General features: G+C 32.3%; 2 protein-coding genes across 2 annotated transcripts; one reads left to right on the forward strand and one right to left on the reverse strand.

Annotated features, from left to right (window-relative positions):
• Window positions 1-362: 362 nt before the first annotated feature.
• Window positions 363-1,598, forward strand: LOC123674217 (mitochondrial inner membrane protease ATP23 homolog). Its single transcript, XM_045609138.1, has 2 exons — window positions 363-1,260; window positions 1,316-1,598. The coding sequence occupies exon 1, from the start codon at window positions 465-467 to the stop codon at window positions 1,254-1,256; it is 792 nt and encodes a 263-aa protein (XP_045465094.1). The 5' UTR covers window positions 363-464; the 3' UTR covers window positions 1,257-1,260; window positions 1,316-1,598.
• A 1,277-nt stretch (window positions 1,599-2,875) lies between these two features.
• LOC123674218 (importin-7) lies at window positions 2,876-21,470 on the reverse strand. Its single transcript, XM_045609139.1, has 13 exons — window positions 21,254-21,470; window positions 20,882-21,193; window positions 19,641-19,859; window positions 19,373-19,578; window positions 17,588-17,907; window positions 15,198-15,670; window positions 12,668-12,823; window positions 12,432-12,593; window positions 8,319-8,690; window positions 7,837-8,194; window positions 5,297-5,557; window positions 3,061-3,204; window positions 2,876-3,004 (listed from the first exon to the last, which is right to left on the reverse strand). Exons 1-13 carry the CDS (start codon window positions 21,335-21,337, stop codon window positions 2,940-2,942), a joined length of 3,132 nt encoding a protein of 1,043 aa, XP_045465095.1. The 5' UTR covers window positions 21,338-21,470; the 3' UTR covers window positions 2,876-2,939.
• Between the last annotated feature and the right edge of the window lie 2,292 nt (window positions 21,471-23,762).

The raw sequence follows: 23,762 nt of genomic DNA on the forward strand, positions 1-23,762 counted from the left end.
CACGGACTGCTTCAAGCACTCAAGCAGTCCTAAGGGAATTCGATGTCTCTTTTGATCTTTCATTCCAGTTACCATTATTACTGGGCAACCCTGTTTCGCAAACTCAATCTTCATTTCTTTCTCCTTGGATTCTAAAAGAAGAACAGTAGTCTTTTCAATATTTTATTTTCATATCTTCAGTATTTGATTCGTTTTTGTATTATCCGTCCTTCGTTTATTATTGACCATCTTAAAACTCACCATCAATGTAATCTGGCAATCAGCATCCAGTAAATAATTTTTGGAATGTGTGGATGGAATCTGCTTCCAGAATGCACATATAAAGGAGAAGAAAAAGACGAAGTTTAACAGAGACAGAATATTCTGAGTTCACAGATGAAAACTTCTAGGTTAAATTTGATACCCATAACTCAGGATAAGAAAATATTAATTAAATTACATACGATTCATGAATATACCACGATATGACTTTCATTACAGCAGAATCCTCTGAGACGCCTTCGTCAGGTAAAGACAATGGAGAAGAAAAAAATAATTCTGGAAATGATAAAACCGAATCAAATAAATGGGGTTATGATTTATATCCAGAAAGGAAACCTTCTACGGACTCCAAAGTAGCGAAATTTTTTAAAGGAAGGTCAAATATTGATAAGACTAAATGCGAACAAAATGTATACAAATGTATATTGAGAAGTCCATTAGTCAAACTAATGTTGGGGGCACTTAAAAAATCTGGTTGTGAAGTTGATATTCGAAGACATATATCGTGTGAAGAATGCAGCCCAAATGTGAGTGGGGGCTATGATCCAATCTTGAATCAGGTTGTCATATGTCAGAATACAGTAACAAGTCCTGGTACTATTCAAGCAGTACTAACTCATGAATTCATTCATATGCTAGATAGTTGCCAAAATAAATTAGATTTTACAAATCTTGAACACCTAGCCTGCACAGAAATTCGTGCTGCGAACCTAGCACATTGCAGTTGGCTTTCTGCTTGGATTAGTGGTGATACATCTATATTTAATTTCAAAGAAACGCATCAATTTTGTGTGAAAAACAAAGCTTTGAGTTCAGTTATGGCTGTAAGAAATGTAACTGAGGAAGAAGCAATGGCAGCAATAAATAAAGTTTTCACAAAATGTTATAATGACCTAGAGCCATTAGGCAGAAGGTTACGTAGAAATTCAGAAGATATGTACAAAGTATATGCAGAGGGTATTTATTATGGTTACGAATTCGAAGCTCCTCAATAATATATTTTTTCAATAACCTAATGACTTTTCATCCAATGATTATAAAAGAATTAAATATGTACTACTTTTAATCCTTCCTCTGCATCCATTTCCATTAGAAATATGTTTTCAAACACCTGATACCAAATTATAACATACAACATTCAGGTGCAAATGAGCAAAATATAATTTGAGACACTGCATGGTGAAATATCAGATTTTTATCCTATTTATTTATACCGAAGAATTGAATTTATCTCAATAGCCTAAATTGTCCAGATTTTTAGTTGAACAGAGTAGTTAAATTTATAGCCTAATTATAAGTAAGATTGTGCAAACTGAATAAATAATGATGTTACACAATGGTTTGTATTTTCCTATCTATAGCATATCTCCATTTTTCAAAAAAGCTCATACTGTATTCTGAAGTATTCAAACTTTTTAATTATGAAAATTCCTCTCCAAACAGATTTAAATTGAATTTAGATATATTTGAGTCTACAAATTGATTTGTGTGACGCTTTGCTTACGAAGTACATTGACTTGCTGAAAAAGTAAGATAAAAATGCCAAATGTGCCTTTACTCTTATTCAGGAATACTCGGTGTAGAATAAGGAAAGAAGGTATTGATTAAAAATGAACATTATGAGGCAATCAAAAGTGTGGATGAAGACTGATATTTCAGAAGTAATGTCAGTTTACCAGGGCAAGGCAGCTTTCAACGATACAAATGTATAAAAAATTACTGAATTTGATGTCGGAAACATCTTGGCGCTCGTTCATTTATTTATCTTTTACGCCCTCAGACATCACAGAACTATATAAAAATATGAGATGTGATCTATATGGTTGTTGCCTATTGGTAAAGTTTATCTAGATAAGGAGTTATGATATAACCCTGATTATGGTCTGAAAATTCGAGTGATTATTCTACAAATATACTAATCATTATATTTCAACCTTGAACGAATTTGGCTTTTTTTTCTATATTCTCCTTGAATGTTTTTTATGATTCTGGTAACGCAATCACCATGAACATTTGTATCAAGCTTGTAATTGCCAATAAAAATCAACATAATGAAAATTGATAATAATCAACACAATATTATGTTGCAATTTCAAATGAATCTGGTAACACTAAATTTGTTTTAAATGTAACTATTTACAAGAAGCTTCAAATTGTAAATTTTGCCAAAGACAATGACTAAGAAGTTAACTCTAGCATCATTTTTCTCTTTGATAATGCGGGACACTACAACCAAGTCATGAAGATTTTCCAAAATAATTGGGGATAAAAATGTTGTCATAAGATTAGCTTTACTTAATTTTAATAAAATTTGCCAGCATAAGCATGATTGATCTGCTTATAAATAACTGTATGGAAGGGGTTATCAATTCTTGAGAAAGTAATTGAAAAATTCAATTCTCGTTGAATTGTTAATTGATACTTCAAATGGTTTTATGCAATAAAATTCATTTCATAACATCCTCTAAATCGAATAATAAGATTCATATTACATTTGAGAATTGAATATTACAATACGATAGACAAACAATTTGGTTCATCTTGATATTGTTCCATGTAACATATGTACATAACTTCAATAGAAAGGCACTTAATTAAAAGAAGATACACATAATTAAAACTGCATAGTTCATTTGTTACAATTAATTTTACATCAGTCAGAATAAATATTTTTTTTCTTATCCCAAACTAGAATCTCCAAATTTAAAAGTTGACGGAACTGCTTGCTGGGTGAAAACATAACCTAAAAAATACAATAATTCAGAACATCTTGATAATCATTTATAGCCAAGTATTTACCTCCTTGCTGTTCAATCTTCCTACTTTCTCTCAGGGCACGTCTTTGATCTGCCAAGACACAAATGTCCATAAGAGCTTTCTTTTGTTGATCATTCAAACAAGACAATAGTTTATTATACCATTCCTGTTCAGATGTTTCTAATCCTGAAAAATAAAATAATAATTACAGTATTCTGAAGTTTTTGGTTGCTTAACACGTTCACTGCGCCACGTTTCGCCGGGCAGTATGTGTTATGTCTTGAAGTTAGTGCGTACTCCAGTGCGAAAAATAAATTTCCTCAAGTCCTTGTTCGGCACAGGACACATGTGCGGTTGAGCCCTTGGGTAGATTATTACCACAGATTACTACAGATGTTTCACTCTATGCATTTACAAAGGAAATCGTCACCGGCGTTTCGTTGACCTCGAATTCGCTCTACTCGTATTTATGAATGAGTTCGGGGTGAATCGGGGTGACCAATCAGAGAGCTAGATTGATTCTTTCGACTAATCGCAGCGATAGTTCAATTTGAATCGTGGATTTTGCGTTCGCTTAGGTTATGTTATTGAAAATGACAGTTCTAAGAAAATAAATTTTATTTTGTTCTTGCTTGATTCAAAATATTAATCGCAAATAATTCTACATTCAAATATTTCTCTCAATGTAGGATCGCTGCTCGAGCTCTCCTTGCAATCATAGTCTGCCGTAAACAGAGGAGTCATTCATCAGTAAGACGAAAAAGATTTTTTGAATCTCAGAGATACCAAGCAACCCTTAGAACATTAATATGATTCTAAGAAGCAACCAATAGACGTTTTTTTTAGAATCATGCTAGTATTCCAAGGAATTTCATTATGATACATACTTTCACCACAGATTACTACAGATGTTTCACTCTATGCATTTACAAAGGAAATCGTCACCGCCGTTTCGTTGACCTCGAATTCGCTCTACTCGTATTTATGAATGAGTTCGGGGTGATTCGGGGTGACCAATCAGAGAGCTAGATTGATTCTTTCGACTAATCGCAGCGATAGTTCAATTTGAATCGTGGATTTTGCGTTCGCTTAGGTTATGTTATTGAAAATGACGGTTCTAAGAAAATAAATTTTATTTTGTTCTTGCTTGATTTAAAATATTAATCGCAAATAATTCTACATTCAAATATTTCTCTCAATGTAGGATCGCTGCTCGAGCTCTCCTTGCAATCATAGTCTGCCGTAAACAGAGGAGTCATTCGTCAGTAAGACGAAAAAGATTTTTTGAATCTCAGAGATACCAAGCAACCCTTAGAACATTAATGAGATTCTAAGAAGCAACCAATAGACGTTTTTTTTTTAGAATCATGCTAGTATTCCAAGGAATTTCATTTTTGATACATACTTTCACACTAAGTTATTTTAGTGTATTGTTAGAAGTGTGGTGTAATTTTTAATTCTTGAGGTGTGATAAATTTAGCTTGGTATTCAATATTCAAAGAGAATAGGAGTTGAATATAAGCAGTCGGGTGAATTCAAAAATTTGAATGGGTTAATCTGACAAATCACATGCGTTTTGAACCTTTTAGAAAGAGTGGGAAGTTCGGTTATCTTTGTCATTTTTTACTACAGTAGTTCATAGTGAAATTCAAGGTCAACGAAACGCCGTGCCTAAAAACGGCAGAGTGAATTGTCTGGTTAGTCTGTGCTTTCACACTCAGTTATTTTAGTGTATTGTTAGAAGTGTGGTGTAATTTTTAATTCTTGAGGTTTACCTTTTTAAAGCTCTCAGAAATACTCTTGTTTTTTGAAAGTGTCTAAAATGAAATGTTAAGTATGTGCTTTTCATTTCTGAAAATTGTTGAATATAAGCAGTCAGGTGAATTCAAAAATTGGAATGGAATAATCTGACAAATCACATGCATTTTGAATCTTTTAGAAAGAGTGGGAAGTTCGGTTATCTTTGTCATTTTTTACTACAGTAGTTCATAGTGAAACTCAAGGTCAACGAAACGCCTTGCCTAAAAACGGCAGAGTGAATTGTCTGGTTAGTCTGTGTTATTACTTCAGAAATAATTTCCAACATTCGCTTCATTGAATATTTAAATGTCTACTGGTTAGATAGAGCTTGAAAGAAAATTTTCACACGTATTCCCGGGGGCATGTGATACATGGTGATCATGGACAGTGACGCATAATTTGAATGGGCAAAATATACGGTTGCAGTGAATGTGTTAAGAATGATAAGCCATCAATAAGCAAATTAACATGAACTTACTGGACATAACATCCTTGAATAAGATGAATTCATCTAATTCGCAGTTTTCTTCATCTAACGGAGTAGTGTATGATTCTAATACAGTTTCGTCTGATATTTTATAGTCAGAGTCATCAGCATCTGAGTCGTCATCTATATCATTTATTGTTGCATTTACAGGCAAGCCTGCATTAGCTCCAGCATTCACAGCTTTCTTTGACAAAGATTCCAGGTAATCTTGACCTTCATCATCAATATCATCTTCGTCAGAACTAAGGACTTCTGAAATAGAAAGAAAGTATTGTATAAGTTATTTTTCTACAATTCTATAAATGATAAAATTATTTTACTCAAATAATGTGAATAGGTGTTGATTTTAGAGAATACTTTTGCTCGCTTATTCCAGGGTACCAGGTCCTAATGGTTGCCATTTTGGAATTGAGACGAACGCGGTCTTGAGAGATTGTTCTGATACTCCGTACTTGAGAGCATCTAGAGTACAAAGTATAGACTTACAAGCGCCGAATTTATACCCTTATATACTGGTGAAGTTAAAGCTTACCATGAAATATTCAACAAATTATGCCAAAGATGTAGCGATCTTTAGAAAGAGAGCTTTACATTCAGATAACATCAAAAAAAGAGAGGAACAAATAGTACACAAGTCCAAAAAGTTGCGTCAGCTAGTGGCTTAGTGAGAGGTTTCTCTCTCTGAAGCCTTCAGTATTTTGGGTTCCTCCAGGAGTGCAACTTCTAATTCAAGCCTTTCACACTTTTTATGTTAGTATAATGAATCGGCAGCCAAGGATCCAATCTTGTTCGTTTAGTCAGCGGAAATGCTCTAATAGAGACCAAATGCAGCTATAGTTACAAGATCCAGGAGAAGATAACTGAGGTCCAGACTCAATGGGAAGAACTTCTGGAGCTGGTTAACATTCGGAAGGAAGTCTTGGCCGAAGCAAAACAAGTGCATATGTTCGATAGAACAACGGAAGAAATAATCTCTTGGATACACAAGAAAGAGGCTGACTTGTCCTGTGACTTGGAAAGCATCCAAGATTTTCTCAGGAAACATCAGACTGTTTGGAGAATTGGTTGATGATGAGACAGGACGTTCTCAAAGATGTGAGATAACATCTTGCCAGTGGAAGATCTGATCAGGAAGCATTGCAACTTTAAGGATACGATCAAGGACAAGATAAGATTGTTAAGTGCTATTTCTATAATAATAACATAGTCCTATAATCAAGGAAACTGCAGAAATGAAAAATCCTGTCGATTTAGCCACTGTACCGAATATGTTCAGGGACTGAATAACCTGGCACTCTCCTTCAAGAACAGATTAGATATGTCGAGGCCGAGCTAGAACATTCAAGTACCTTCTTTAGAGAGATGCCAGGTATATAACCAATAGAAAGTACAGCAGAGAGGAGTCGACGTAGTGGAAATAAATGTAGTTGAAATAAATAACCTGTAAATAGTTGCGGCTATTGGAAAATGGATTAGTGTAGTAAATAATAAAAAGTAACAGATTTAATCAACCAAAAAGAAACGTAGCCGTATAAAAAAGAACTTGCCAAATTTTGTGAATGAAAATTTGCAGAATTTTCCTTATTTCAAATAATACATCCTGTATATTATAGATTCATAGGACATACAGACAAAGGCTCTACAAATTAGAGATATCGAACATCGACAGGACACTGTATAATGACATATATCTAAAAATTATATAATTAAGTCACAATGTCTGTAATTTTCGAATTTTGTGACGGGAATGGCTTCAAATGATAAGATTCGACTACTGATGACGAATTCGTGGCCCGCCTGGTGTAAAAAATTACGATATCTTTCAAGCAAAGACCTAGAAACTTTTTGGAGTTGTTCAGATTTTGGTTGAATTAGAATGAGAAAAATTCGACTAGACTAGAGGATCCGTAAAAATATGGCTCTTAGATGGAGGTGAGATTTTTGAGCATTGCTATGAAATAATAATTTCTAGTCTCATGCGAAATTTCAAACTGATCATATCATGAGGAACATTAAAAATCCAAGAGAATATTGTAAGAGAAATATCCAATATTTTTTGTGTATTATAGAATAAAGAATGATGTTTCTACAAAATTCAGTAGAATATTGAAAAAAAAATCTATTATTTCACTGACAACACATCTGACCGACTGTGTATCTATACAGACTGTTTCATGAATAACGGACATGTATAAATAATATGTCTTCAAATTTTTTCATAAATTACCAATAGTACGCTCAGATGGACGATAATGTGGCCATAATCTACCCGTTTTTCTGAAATTGGTAGTTTTGCAAAGTAAAACTTTCAATAACAAAATCGAACAAATTTGGACCTGTTTTGGGCAGAACATTTCTAACATGTATTTTTATTTTGATGAAGGTTTATATGAAATGTCCATAGGAGTTGAAGAGTGATGGATCTTTAAGTATGTTCGAATCTCTTAATTTCCAAATTATGCCATATTTTTTTTGCATGGCATGGAGAGAAAGTTCAACCAACAGTAATAAAAAAAAAACTTTATATTTACCTTCGAAGTCATCATCAGAGCTCTCACTGTCATCTTCATCTCCATTTTCCAGAGCTTTAGCAGTGTATGCTCTCTTGAGTCCCTCAAAAATCATAATCAAAGATGGCACAATTTTTTGAGCCTCTTCTATAAGAGTTGGTGGTTTATTGGGAAGACTAATCATAGTGCAAATACCAATGACACACATTTTTCTGTCGTGAATGCCTAAGAAGCAATCGGCATCACTCAACCATTGTTTAATAAAATGTTTTGTGAAATCTGGAATGCCTTCAAGTACTGTGAAGAGTAGTTGAGGATTATAATAGAGTGCAGCGATCAATACTTGTAAGCACATAGTTCTTAGTTCACTTGTTTTAACCTGAAATTAATATATTGTTTAAATTAACAATTTATTGAAATAGTCTGAATAGTATAATATGGACCTAATGAGTCAATACAGCTCGAATTGATCTAATTTTGATCTTGAAAAAGTGAATACTAACCGGTCTCAATAATCTGCTTGCAGCAAGTTCAACCAACATCGGCACCGCTTGATCAATTTGTCTTAAATATTGTAGAAGTAAAATTTCTAATATTTTAGCAGCATGAGACTCAGGGTCCTCCCCAAGATTTCCATTAAGAACTTCCTTACATATATTGTAAACCGCTAATAAACGTTGACTATCAGACAAGAATGCTTCTTTGTCTACTGTGATGTAATTGTGTAAAACGGGCATCATATCGATAAAACTGTCCATTCCATCTTTAATGAAAACCTGATAAATTAATTCGAAAACTTTCCACATATCTGTCGATATCTGTTTGCTTGTTAAATCATAGACAAGTGCCAGGATTTCTTCATAATATTCATGCATCTGTAATGAAAAATATACCATTTTAAATATTTTGGTGATACATTTTTTAATAGTATATTATTCAACGAGCGGTAATGTAGGTCATAACTCACGTAGATGAAGTTTGCAGCACGAGCCTCAGGCGAGTGCTGTAATTCATCAAGTGAGTTATGACCATTACCGCAAGTTGAACACTATACTTTATCTACGACTATATCAATAAATACTAAGAAAAGAATACAGACTTAGAATATAGACAGAAGGAACGGGAAATAAACATATGAGCTCGATCCCGAGTACAAGAGAGATGGAAACTTATTGTCACCAATCAAAATCGAACTAGCTTCGGCTAGCTCGAATCCAGTACAGAGTACAGACATAGAACTATATTGAAAAACCTTAATAGTTGCCTATAAAATGCATTAAAATATACCAAAAAACATTTCCTGTAAACGATGACTTAATGATCTTACTGCTACACCAATCTTGAAAAAATTTTCAAATTCCTTCATATTTTTTTCGGGCAAGTAATTCTGTATGGTAACATCAGCTGTTTGTCTTTCAGAAATGTATACCTATATAATATTTCATCTTCACTATCTGAATTAATCGTTTTCAGCAAAACATTCACAATAATTAGATATACTTAATTAAAAACGTCAAAATTATTAAAGTGACATTCCCTCGGACATTCCTCCCCTCAATAACAATAATGTTCCCTTTCAGCCAATCGATTAGAAGCAGAGAAGTATAGAAGCACAGATCCATATTTTCCGATGTATTATAGTGAGTTATTATAACTCACGCTCTTTGTTAATAGATACTATTAATTGATCAAAAGCAGTTGAATAATGAATATATAATTCAATAGAAGTAGATAAATTAATTTGCTCTCAACCCTTCATCACACTACGCCCTTTTTTGTGTCTATTTCAACACCTATTTTCATGTCTGAATTTCTTGCAGATGCAAGAAATTCAGACGAGGTATCTACCTGGTTCTATTATACAGTGGACCCCCGATAATCCGGCCCCTGTCTAATCCGGCGCCCCCTGTAATCCGACATGACAGAATTATGTTTGACAATCTTTGCTAATATGTATGTATAGATCACGCAAGTTTGAACAGGTCACAACTCGTACGCGCCACCGCTATTGTGCTCGACGCGTATGCATTGTTTTACTTAGTTTGAATTTGACTACTAGTGATAGCGGTACGGCCTAGCGTACGTTCATTGTTTACTACATATTTATTCATTGTGTATTAGGTATATGTAGTACCTAGTAATGTCGTCACAAACCCAGAAGCGAAAGCACAAAACGTTGACAATTAAAGAAAAATGTGATATTTTAGATCGCAATGAAACAGTAGTTTAGCAAGTGAATACGGCATAGGCCGATCTACAATTTATGACATTAAAAAAAACCACGAGAAGATTAAGAAGTTCGTGTCAACTACTGACTGCGGGCCAGGCAAGAGACAGATACTCAAGAAAGCTGAACATCCAGAAGTGGAAGAAGCTTTGTACATGTGGTTTCTTCAGGAAAGAAACAGGCATGCACCAATTTCGGGACCCATGTTGGAGATGAAAGCTAAGTTTTTTATAAGGAAATAACAAAGAAAGATGATTTTGTGGCCAGCAAAAGATGGCTAGAATGTTTTAAAAGTCGTCATGGCATACGTTTAATGACTATTACAGGAGAGAAACTTTCTAACGATGCCACCTGCATAGAGCCCTTTAAATTAAGATTTTCGCAAAGGGTGAACGATTTGAATCTTGACCCGTCACAGGTGTATAATGCAGACGAATCAAGGCTTTTTTGGCGTGTGATGCCTAACAAAACTTTCGTTTCTTGTAACGAAAAAGACGTACCTGGACGAAAAGTGAGTAAAGAGCGTGTAACCATACTACCATGTGCTAATGCTGCAGGTACACACGCGCTTAAGATGGTGGTCATTGGGAAATCTAATAAACCAAGGGCATTCAAAAACATTGATTTACTTGTACACTATTAGATACGGACAAAAAAGTGCATGGATGACAAAAGACCTTTTCAAAAAGTGGTTTGATGAATGCTTCGTACCTGAAGTTAGAAAATGGTTAAAAGATCATAATTTTCCTCAAAAAGCGTTGTTGCTTCTTGATAACGCTCCCGGTCATCCGTCTGAAGAAGAACTGACAACTGAGGATAAATGCATCACTGCGATGTTTCTTCCGCCAAATTGCACTGCACTGATTCAACCAATGGACCAGAACATCATTCAGTTTGTTAAGCAAGACTATAAAAAAACCTACTTTTAAGAGCCGTATCAAAAGACCAACCAATAGAAAAAACTTTAAAAGAATTTAATATGAAAGACTTGGTTTTTGCTCTTAGTCAGTCGTGGAGTGCGTTACCGTCATCAACTATTAAATCGTCTTGGAAAAAGTTATGGCCAGATATAATCACCACTCCTAGCAACGATCCACAAATCAGTGTAACTTCGGAAGTTATAGAACAAGTCTCTACTGAAACACAGATAAGTCCAGAAGATTTGGAAGTCTGGTGCCGTGGAATGGATAAAGAAGAAAATGTTTTTCTTGAAATGCCTGACGAAGATATTATAAAAGAGGTTTCTAATAATACAACAAACGATCAGGAAGATAACGACGACGTGATTGCAACTGCTTCACAAGTCACAGATCAAGACGCAGTTAACGCGTTTGAGCTAGGTTTACAATGGGCTGAAGAGAATGGTACATCCTACAACGAACTTTTACTTTTGAGAAGACTGGGGGACAAAGCTCTGATCTCGCGTTATAACAACCTCAAACAAAAAAAAATTGATGAATATTTCAAAGCTTCATAATTTGATATAGTATTCACTACATGATTTTGATTAATAATTCTTGATTATTTTGGTTGATATGTATGTATGTGCATTTATGCTTATTTTTATAATAAAACGTAAGCTCTCAATTGTTATTTAATTTACTAAATTCGACTTACATAAATTACGTCTGATTTGTACTTCAAAGTACATACATATGTACGTATAATATGTTGACTCTCGTCATTAGATATGTAATTTGTCGGATTACAAGGTACTCTTTCGTAAAAAAATCCGGACTATAGGGGTCTTAGGCAGTGCTCTATAATCCGACAAATTCGATAGTCCGACACTGCCCTGCATAATGTTTGCCGGATTACCGGGGGTCCACTTACTAAGCCCTTTTAACGCTTGTTTCATGTCGAATTACAAAACTACTTGCACTTATTTTCCATTTGGGAATGATACTCCTGCAATATGCACAAACATTCAAGAGATTATAACAATATAATATCATTTTATTCATTCATATTAATTTCAACCTAGTAAAAATATTAGATAATTCCACAATGAAATTTTGATTAAGAGTAATTAACATAGATAGGGGAAGTATATGCCATATTTAAGACTGTGTTGGATCAACCAACAAAGTGATAGAGTTTGATGAAAGATGTGATGAAGAGTGTTTGTACGGTGTAAATTGTTGGAATGAACTGTGATTGTTTTGAAAAAATGTGATTAGACTTGATCAATGTGTAGATAGCGATAGCCGAGCACATGTTAAAAGATGATGAGATGATACATCTTTTGAAGCTTGGTACTAATGAGAAAAAAAAGTGTTATGGCACAGGCAATGTTATATATGTACCTGGCCTTGTTTTTTTTGAGTAACATGTTATTTTACCACTAAGTCATCGTTTAAGCTATAGTATGAATATTTGAACTTCTTACCTCATTTTGTAAGACATTCACTACAATCTGCAAAACTGTTGGTTCCAAAGCTTTCACTACTTCTGGACTCTCTTCTAAAACTGTTAACAGAGTTTCTATTGTATTTAATATTCCCATTGCTGCTATTGCTCTCTCGTCTTGAACATCATCATTTTCAACAACCTATCAGCAAATTTAAATGATATAGTATCTGAAGTGGAGAAATGAGATGAAAAGCAAAAATTCAAGATATTTACCTGTGTAAATGTTCGTGCTAATTGACTACATATTTCTGATGCAATGGGAATCAGATGTTGTGTGTAAATGCAGACCATCTTTTGCATCACACCAGTTACATCTTCATTTTCTGTTTCATGTATTATCGAAAGTAATTCAAGAGAAATTTCTTTGATCTGAAAAATAAAATAGTAGTAGTAACAGTCCTTTATTGTTCATAAACAAACAAATGGCCATCGACCTAAGGTCAAATATTTTCTCTGAATGAAATCTTTACTTTAAAATTGATTCGAGAATCATTTTTGTAACTTTGATATTTTTTATGCTTTTTGTCAAGTTAGGCGTTACTCAAGTATTATTGTGCAAACATGATAAATTTTGAAATAACTAACAGGTGTATAATAAATTAATACAACAGGAATTATTTTAGAAGACTGGAATTAACACCATTAGCATTCACTCCTAATATAGTAATTAACATGAAGCAGAATCAGTTATATTCGTTCAGCATTCATTAATTCTAGATCAATAAATATATGCATATAGAGAACAAAGTATGCATATATAAAACATGTGAATTTAATACTCACGCAAATAAGAAAAATCATGCGAAGAACAATAGATACGAGAATATTCAAAGAGATAGTGGGGCCTCTCAGAAAGAGGATGACACAATACGGTGGAGAGACAGTTGGCATTCTAACTCACAGGAAAACCAAAGCCAAACAGGTCCCAATAAAGAAGTAAAGTATTAATAACACATGCCAACACCAAAACTATACTGCGTGATTCACCGGGATGACCTATTAGACGTTTATGGAAAACTAATCATAAATTTGAGATGAAAATTAACATTTTGGGCTTTGAGATAATGATCTTCCTCCCTAAAATATTTTCAGATCTGTACAACTTCTGGTTATATCGGAAACTACCACATCCTTATTTCAAATGGCACGCCCAGTATATTATTGCATCATTAGATAGCTTTTTTTGACGACAATTCCGGCAATATGCCATACCTTGGCCGAAAACTCAACGGTTCAGTAGTTAATGGGTTTTTAAAAAAAATGGTGGCGATGAGGTCTCACTTTTTTTTTATTTCGGCTTTTTTCGAAAAATAAAATATTTTTTCTATTCTGCAAAAATGTACAGGGTGTTTATAAGAAGATCATGAACTTGGACAACTTAAATTAATCAAAACTCAAGATTTTCAAATTAGAACATATATTTTTATTATTTCAGTCCATTCTACGTACAAAAATAGTGGGGGTTAATTAAGCAAACCCTATATCTAAAATGAATACCTTAAGAGTTATCGAGGAAGAACCTTAATTAAGGAAAATCCGCAATTCAACAGTGTGGAGTAGTCTGTGACTTCCGGAAAACACGGAAAGAATGTTCGATGTTGGATATTTCAATTTTACATTTCATGAATTATAATAAATTTTTCGTTGAGATTGTTGAGAAATTCATAAACCAATACAATTTTCAATTATGAATAATTCATTACAATTCTTGAAATGTCAAATTTAGTTATGGAAACATCGAATTTTAGTTTTCTTTCTGTGTTTCCGGAAGTCACAGGCTACTCCACACAGTTATAAATTACGGTTTTTCCTCATTCTTCCTCGATAACTCTTGAAGTATTCATACTAGGTATAGGGTTTGCTTAAGTAACGCCTACTGTTTTAGTACGTATAATCGACTGAAATAATAAAAAAATAAGGTTCTAATTTGAAAATCTTGAGTTTTTAAGAATTTGAGTTGTCCAAGTTCATGATCTTCTCATGAACACCCTGTACATTTTTGGTCCAAACGGCAACCAGATTTATGATACTACATATTTGCAGAATGGAAATTTTTTTTTTAAAAAAAGATTTTTCTGCTGAAATGAAAGAAAAGTGAGACCTCATCGCTACAATTTTTTTCATAAGATCCCTTTAACTCATGAACCGTTGAGTTTTCACCCAAGGTATGGCAAATTACCGAAATTTTCGTCAAAAAAAGCTATCTAATGATGCATTAATATACTGGGCGTGCTATTTGAAATAAGGAAGTGCTGGTTTGTTTCCGGATAACCGAAAGTTGTAGAGATCTGAAAATATTTAAGGGAGAAAGATTATTGTATCAAACAGCAATATGCAAATTTTCCGCTTAAAATTATGATTTATTTTCCATAAATGTCTAATAGGCCATCCAGGTGAATCACCCTGTATTTTTGAGACAACATTACATGAACATCTCAAATTCTAAAAGTGATGTTATTTGAAACTGTTTTTGAGAATATACATTTGCTATCTTGATTTTTAATATCCATATTCCATGTATCAAATTTTCTGAGTAGAAAAATCAATGGCAAATAGAAATTGATATGTTTTCCAAATTTCATGTGATTAGCTGTCTTTGACAATAGAAAAAATTTCTCCAGTGCAACATTGTAAAATTATTGTGTCAATATTGTATCAAAGAAGTAAACTAAAATTTTTAGAATAATTAAATTCCAATCTAATCACAGAAAAAGAAGGCTTCATCATCATTAAAATCTCTTACCCTAGGTTCAGCATGTTTATATGCCTTTTCTTGGTAGCTTAAGAGAGATTGCAGAGCAACAGCTGCTTCCACTTTAACTGGGAGGTCCTTGTCATACAGCAAAGATTTTATGACTAAATTAACTCCTTCAACTAGTATGTCATCTTGCTTAAACTCATGCTCCGCAAAGTTGTGAAGAGTCCAACAAGCACGTGCTCTCAAATGCCCTCTGTCAGAATTGAATTCCGGAAACACAAATTTTACAAAGAACTGATCCAGTTGATCTTTGTACATTTTTTTCTTCAATAGAATATCTGCCAAAGAACCTATCATGTGCAAAGCTCCATCTTTCTGTGGCGCTTCAGTCTGATTATTGGTTAGGACTTGGGTGAGGAAAATCATAGTTTTTGGTAGCACTTCCTTGCGTTTTTTACAACAAGAGTGCAGCAGGGTTTGAGCTGCATTTACAGGAGATACAAAGTCTTCAAAAACGTCTGAAAGAAAAAAATTAGTCAATTAATATAATTTTATATGAAGATGGCTTGTTCAGAATGAAAAATTGAAGAATTTTTCAAAAAATATAATTTAAATTTTTTCATAGTAAAACATGAATTCATGAAATTTTGAATAATTTATCTTGCATTATTATTTAATTATTGAATTTAGGGAGGGTCTTAGTCATTTTTGAACACTACCCTTTTTTTTTCGATGGAACCCAATGCAATCATAAAAAAATAGGGTTCTAATTTTGAAAATAAAATGTTATGATCACATTTTGTTCACAATATTTGAAACAGAAAGAATACAAGACAGCACTCTCCGATGCTGCGCCTTCAGGCTAGTTGTATCATTCTTGAATTAAATAATGGCATAGACATTATCTCAGATAGTTTTGCAAGTTTCAAAAAACTCTTAAAACACTTTTTCATGTCGGGTTAGTGAGAATTTTTTCTTTCATTTCGACGAGTTTTTTCTGTACCTATTATAATATGAAGTGGTAAAATTTTACTGTTTGCATCCTAATGGGCAATAAATAAATAAATGAACACTCTGTGATACTTCTAAAGTTCAAGAGATGCACAATATTCCTATATCATTCTTCTTTGGAAAAGTGAATCGGGTGTACGCATAGAATATTTTTGAAATAAAATAATTCACATAATAATGACTATGTAAATTCTCTTTTTTCAGGTTTTTTTTTTAATATTTTGAAAAATATTAGGACTAACAACATAATTTGGGGAATGAGTCATTAAGAATAGAAACCTTAATATCTAAGAAATAAAATGAAAAAAAAAAGTTTTTTTGAGAAAAATTTCTTGTATAACCGGAAATGCCGAAGAATTGGAAATATATATATATATATATATTTATTTAATTCCTTTATATGTGGTAGATTTTCTCAACCATCTACACAATGAACATTTCATTTTCTATAAGACTCTTTCAAATATATTACCCATCACCAGACATATACAACATCCATGACCTAGCCGGGATTCGAATCTGGTACCTTCGGCACCACAGTCGACTCTTCACTCCACCGTACTACCGAGGAGTTGGAAATATTTCAGCTGAATAGGTAATCGCAAACCATATCATATTCCGAATTCTCAGATTTCAATTAGGCCTCGTTCCCCAGAAACGTCTTATAGACAGTCGATATTGAAACACCCTTTATATATATATATATATACAGGGTGGCCATTTGAAAACGAAACAGACGAGATTACAGACGAAATAAAGTTTTTCGATAGAAATGCTCGGACAGGTCGATTTCTGTTTCGAGGGGGACAACTTAAGATGTAGGTTACAGACGCATAGCGCTTCAACCCTTGCTGCTACAACCCCCACCCCCAATTTTTGAATAGGGAAGATGTGGTGAGTGATACCTCATTTGAAAGGTATTTTTATACTGATTTCAGCACAGTAATTGTTTTTTCATTTTATGCATTAGTTCTCGAAATATTCATGCGTTAGTTAGTTAGGAAGGAAGCCACAGTCATGGTTGTTTTGAAGCTCAAAATGTCGAATTTTCACAAAACACTACAAGTGCCATGAAAACACCACTTCATTTTCAAATACTTAGTTAAGAATATTTCGAGAACTAATGCATAAAATGAAAAAACAATTACTGTGCTGAAATCAGTATAAAAATACCTTTCAAATGAGGTATCACTCACCCCATCTTCCCTATTCAAAATTTGGGGGTGAGGGTTGTAGTAGCAAGGGTTGAAGCGCTATGCGTCCGTAACCTACATTTTAAGTTGTCCCCCTCGAAACAGAAATCGACCTGTCCGAGCATTTCTATCGAAAAACTTTATTTCGTCTGTAATCTCGTCTGTTTCGTTTTCAAATGGCCACCCTGTATATGTGTGAAATGATTACATTAAATAAAATGTTATATTTACCGAATTTAATTCTAATATACTCATGAGGATCAAGTGTCCAACGTTCATGGTCTTCTGCAGTATAGCAGAGAAGTGGGAATAAAACATCTTGAATAACAGCAGCCATATGTGGTTTTAAAATTTTCCATGTGAGAGCAAGGGTAACTGCTTGGTTCAAGTAGTTGAGTATCTGCTGTAAACACCTAGGTGGTAACCAACTACCACCGCGGTAGGTATCCAGCTGTTTGAGAAGGACCTCCAGAATACCATTACTGAAGGTAGATAGATACCAATCGGCAAATGTGTTATATTCCTTGCTGACATGACCTGGAGATCCAAATCTGGAACAAACATAATTATCTTTTTAGATTGGAAGTCAGAAAACAGCATCAAGAATGAATTCAAATATTGAAAAAATCAACAGTGGATTAACATATATTAAAGTCAAGTTAACTTCATTTATTAAATAATTAATAATTTTATTAAATAATTATTATTAAATTCTTTTATTCATCATTTTGTCTATGATGATATTGAAAACATGAACAAGTGTAGTTATAAGATGAAGTGCATTCTTATATCTTGTGAATAGAGTTCAAATAAAATATAATTTTATCACTTCAGAATTATTAGGAGTGGGAATTCTCTTTGAAACTAATGAATCGAGTTTTCAATCCTGTAGGACTAGTGCGATTTTAGCCTACCAATAATATACCTTTGTAATCACTGAAGAATACAAGAAATACATAAGAATACATCAAATCCTGTTTTGCTAATCTCCAAAATTCAAAGTAATTTAATGGGAATAATTATCGAAAATATATAAAAAAGCTGTCTCTTTCAAATTGCTTTCTTTAAATCCTACGAATATATTGTTTCTATCAACATCTTTTGATCAGGTGCATACCTCAAATATTTTTTCTTCATCATGAATTGTGGGAAAGGCAAAAATTATTATGAAAAAAAACGGCGCTTTGTAGGAGAAAATATGAAGAATGCTTCTATTTTTCAAATTAGTCAAATATTCATTAATGAGCATTCAAGTTATATTTAAGAAATAGGTTCTTAGAATTTCTGGTATTTTTATGGAACGTAATGTTCATAATGAAGAAACTGAAAAATGTGGATGGAATTTCGTTTTTGGAGAAGATGCATCATATCAAGGAAAGGCTATATTCCAAAAATCATTTCCTTCGATAGAACCATTTACGAGATATAGCCAAAAATTGCATTTTATTTTAGGAATTTCCAACAGCCTGTATCTTTTCAATCAGGCTGAATCGGAAAAAATGGTAAAGGGAAAAAAGTGTTTCTTTTGACCTCAGGAATCTTCGGTTGAAATACATGTGTAAGTCAAAGACTCATATACTGTATATAGAAATATTGTGAACTGATCATGCCTAAAAAATATCTGGATTTGTAATGATAATGACATGATAATGATGAAGACATTAAAGATAACATCACCCCAGGTTAAGAAGTAGACAAAGATGAACTAATGAAGAATTTGAAAAATCATCACCTATTAAGAAATCATTAAGTTGATTTAGTTGTATTACCTAAATTTATAAATTTTAAAAATATATTAAATTTATTATGGGCTATTATGTTAATTGCTTTGAAATACCTTTATTATCTCTATGATAGAGCAAAGAAGAATAAAATTTTAGAGTAGATACTGTCCAAAACTGTCAAATAAAATGATATATAGAATAATTGCTTGTATGATGGCACAAAGCAAATTTGTTTATAAAAACAAGGTTTTAAAAAGTTTTCATTCAGAATTCATCAATAAATTATTCATACCTTTCAAACATTCGATAAATTATATGGAGAGCCCATTTTTTGCATTTCCACCAAGGTAGATCTGGCCTATCATCTTCTTCAGGTTCAAAAGCCTGAGGTGGCACTGGTCTTTCAATCACTTGTCTACATATTTCCATCCACTGGGTAAAAGTTTCTTTTGTAATAATGTCCAGAGGCAGTATAAACTGAACTATGGAGTAGTATACCTGCAAAAACAATAGTAATAAGAAAGAATTCTCATTTCTCCAATTGAAATTGTAATTCTCACCTTGAGACATTCTTTTTGCAATAAAACAGATTGTTCAGAATTATCAGGAAGCAAGCGAACAATAAGCTGATATAGTTGAGGTAACAACAAATTCATTGCCTCATGAAGTGGCCTTCTTTCCTCCATCTTCTTGTATTCAAAAATTTTCACCAACTGATACATACATGAAACAGCACCTAGCCATCCATTTGGTTCTGGGTTTGATAAATAAACACTCACCTAAAATATATATGTATATAAATTGACAAATAATAATGAATTTTTTTTTAAAAATATTTTACTCAAGTTCAAAAGAAGGATTAAAATTTGACATTTATTCATATTCAAATTAAATTATGATTTCCTTTTAAAATTTACCCTTGAAAAATTTTATTTTCAGGGGGTGTTTCTTGTAGTTCTCCAATTTTATTTGTGATGATAAAAGTTTATGGAATTCTTATGGAATCATGGCTACATATCAGGAAAATGAGCAATGAAAGTAATAATTGATTCATTTATCTCAGCAACTCAATTTTCATTATCAGTTGGATTCTACCGAGGATTCCAAGAGAATTGTTTGAAATTTTTTTCTCAAAATCAGTAGCAGATAGTAAAAACTATAAGGAACCACGAAGTTTAGTACGATATCCAGGGTTCTTTTCACGTTTAATAAAATCTCAGTGGTTCATGAAAAAATTCTGGAAGAAATATATAAATATATATCCTTTGAATGAAAATGAAATGAAGTAATAATTGTTCAGTGTATCAAAGTGTTTCTGTTGACAGTAATTGAAAGAACCTTTTTTACTCTTATATAATTATCAAATTTACAAATTCCCTTGCAACTGCTATTTATATTAAATTCAATCTGTTAAAACATCAATACAAAGAGAAAAAAGTTCAGAATTGCTAAACTAAAAAATAATATACATTTATAATTCCAATAGAAGTAATATGATAATATTATTAGCTGAATCACCCACATTTATCTGTTCTTCAATTTAATGCTATTAGCTTTTCCATTCATATGAATTCATTGACATCTTGAGAATCACAATTGATGATAGAAAGACGACAAAATAATGAATACATATCACATTTACATATGATCTAATTACATTATCCTTTTACATATGATCTAATAGAAGAATCATCGGTTCACACAATGCAAAGACCAAAAAAATTAATAAACAAGGATTATTGGAGAATCACATCAAAAGACTAAATACAAAGGTATACGAGTACAAAATCCAAATACTCACTTTATCAACAATTTGGGTCCATCTACCAGGGAAATCATGTTTGACCATAGTGTTAACACAAGTACATAACTGGGTTCGAACAAGATCAGGAGCAAGTACAACAGCATCTACTATACTGTCTCTGATTAAAGCTCGATCTTGTTCATGAATACAAAAAGGTAAAGGCTGTCCAGCTTCAGCCTCTTTATCTTGCCAGCTATTATTTATTAAATTCTTGAGATAGATTGCTCCAGCTTGTCTAATGGGCATATCACAATCTCCCATCATAACAATTTGCAGTAATGTAGGGGCGAAGCCTATAATTTTGTGAATCTAAAATGTAAGTAGTAAGTTAGTACACATTGACAGAAAGCACATGCATTTTTCTCATACCTGATCTAATTGTGCCTCAGCTTGTTGACGCTGATTTGGGTCAATAGTAGCCCGAAGTAATTCAATAGTTTTTCTGATTTCCATTTTAACAAATCAATGATACTTCAATTTTAGGAATAATAATTAAAAAATAAAACTATCCAATGCATGAATAACCCCAACACTTCAACAGCACAATATGACACTCTACAAGACGTATAAGCAGGAAAAGACTTACGAACCACAGAACTTAAAGTTATTTAAAAAAATTTGATTTAAGGTAATTTATAGCACAGAATACTGAATAGGAAGCCAATCACAGAATATTAAATATTACCAGCCAACTAAAAATTAAAATTAAAAAAGAGATATGATAAGCTCATATTTCAATATGAAAACTTGATAATATTTTGAAGAATTAACAAATTTCGATTTAATGAATTTTTTGAGTAAAATCTATTTGGTCTATAAATTATATTATTATTTTATTATATTTTGTGATTACGGTCTCTATGATTATTAAAACAAACATTGTTCTGAACACTGAACTGAGCACGCTGTGTTAAAATTTTGAACCAGGGGGCTGGTTTTATTTCAATGTGCAGCCGTCCGAGGAGCTACAGTCGTAATAATTGAGTATATCGTCGATAGATGACTCTGTCGACCACAGTTGTTTCCATAGACATTTTATATTGACTTGGATAAGATGTTTTTAGACATCTTAGACTTGGATACTTATATACATTTACTTATTATATACATATATTTTTGCTTATAAAATCAACCTTCTTATTTTCTCATATGGATGATGAAAATGTACATATTTGTTATTCTTTTTTGATGTATTATATATATATATATATATATATATATATATATATATATATATATATATATTTTTTTTTTTTGTTCATGGGAAATATATACAAAAATTGAAAAGTTTTGCTTTTTTTTTTATGAATTCCTATAATGCTAATGATTGAACTAATTTGAATTTCGCGCCAAATGTGGCTTCAATATGTTGTCAATGTAGGTATCTGTAATACACAGATAACAGAGTGCTGTAATATCACAATAATGTACAGTCCATTCAGGAATTAATAGAGAGTTATTGCAACGCACAAATAAGCGATCTTTTATTACAGGATCTCTTATTTTGACATGTACTCATGCGCATTGAGTCAGATATTAAGGATTGTTTAAATCTAAATACATGCCTCCCTTACTTTATTTAAATACAGGCGACCAACTTTTATTTAAGGATCTTTTATTTTGACAGATATCTGTTTATGCCGAATATTTACCGTCGTTATTCAGCAAGAACTAACCTATAAATATTTGTAGCTGTTTAGGTAAACAAAGTAATGAAGTAAACTTTTTGAGAAATTTGCATTTTATTTCTTGATTTTGGGCATCTGTGGGAACCATTTCAATCGAGAAAAAAAATGTGCTCTCAATAACGAATTTTTCAAGAACTTATACGATTCTCAACGAAACATATTCAATTTGAACCTACAAAAAGAATTAAAAATAATACTGATAAATCCTGATTTTATTAGAAATAAGAATTTTCCTATATGTGTAATGTAGTATTGTTAAAGCATAGTATAAGGAAAGGATTCCTTATACTATGGTTAAAGAATGCTACTGCATACTGAATATTATTTTTTTTATATTGAATATAAATAATTCATTCTGTAATATGGACACACCAATGGGATTGTTTTGAAAGAAAAATAATAAACTTGTTACCTAAGTACTTTTTTATATATTGAATCAACATAGCATAAAAAAAGCAAATCACAATGCAGAACCAAATTAATTATCAGTAATGTTATTATAAAATTATACGTTAAGTACACTTTTTTCAAAATTATTGTAGGAAAAAGTACAAAAATACATAACATAATTCTGTTAAACAAAATAATCTTCCAATACTGGTGGTTTCACATAAAAAGAAATACTTGATTGACTTCCATTCAAACTTGATGATACTTCGTCAACAAATTTCTCTAATAGTTCCATCGATAAAACCCCAGTAGTTTGGTACAGCTCCTCCCATATTACGAATTGGTAGACTAAAAACGAATTGAGGTAATATAATATATAATAATTTAAGTTTAATTCAGCTAATAGCTTACCTGTACATATAGCTGATAACTATTTCTATAAAGCCACTTATGTCCATTCAAATTATCTTAGAAGTGTCCATGATTTTCCACAATGAAGATTGCAGTTATAAAAATAAACTTCGATAATGATTGCGATACTTGTAGTAAAAATTTTCCAAGTCAACTAGTCGATTTGTTTGAATTGGTTTTGATATATTTTCTACACCAACTGTATCTATTATGAAAAATCAATTCGTCAATAATGGTCCCAGCTAAAATTGCTAACGCTATTTGTTCTTTCATTTTCGATTTTGAACTTTTACCAAATGAATTATTTTATTTATCAGAATACAAAATAAAGGTGACAAAATATAAATATGTCAAATTTAAAGATCTGTCACTTTACTGACTTTCGTTAA

Source organism: Harmonia axyridis, chromosome 2 (genome assembly GCF_914767665.1).
Source record: "Harmonia axyridis chromosome 2, icHarAxyr1.1, whole genome shotgun sequence".
Taxonomy (NCBI): Eukaryota; Metazoa; Arthropoda; class Insecta; order Coleoptera; family Coccinellidae; genus Harmonia; species Harmonia axyridis.

Bases quoted from the DNA above. Each gene is read 5' to 3' on its own strand.
- LOC123674217 (XM_045609138.1), top strand. From the start codon at position 465: ATGACTTTCATTACAGCAGAATCCTCTGAGACGCCTTCGTCAGGTAAA.
- LOC123674218 (XM_045609139.1), bottom strand. From the start codon at position 21,337: ATGGAAATCAGAAAAACTATTGAATTACTTCGGGCTACTATTGACCCA. The intron at 21,194-21,253 runs GTATGAGAAAAA...CTTACATTTTAG, and splicing joins CTGAGGCACAATTAGATCAG to ATTCACAAAATTATAGGCTT. The intron at 19,579-19,640 runs GTGAGAATTACA...TTGTTTTTGCAG, and splicing joins TGCAAAAAGAATGTCTCAAG to GTATACTACTCCATAGTTCA.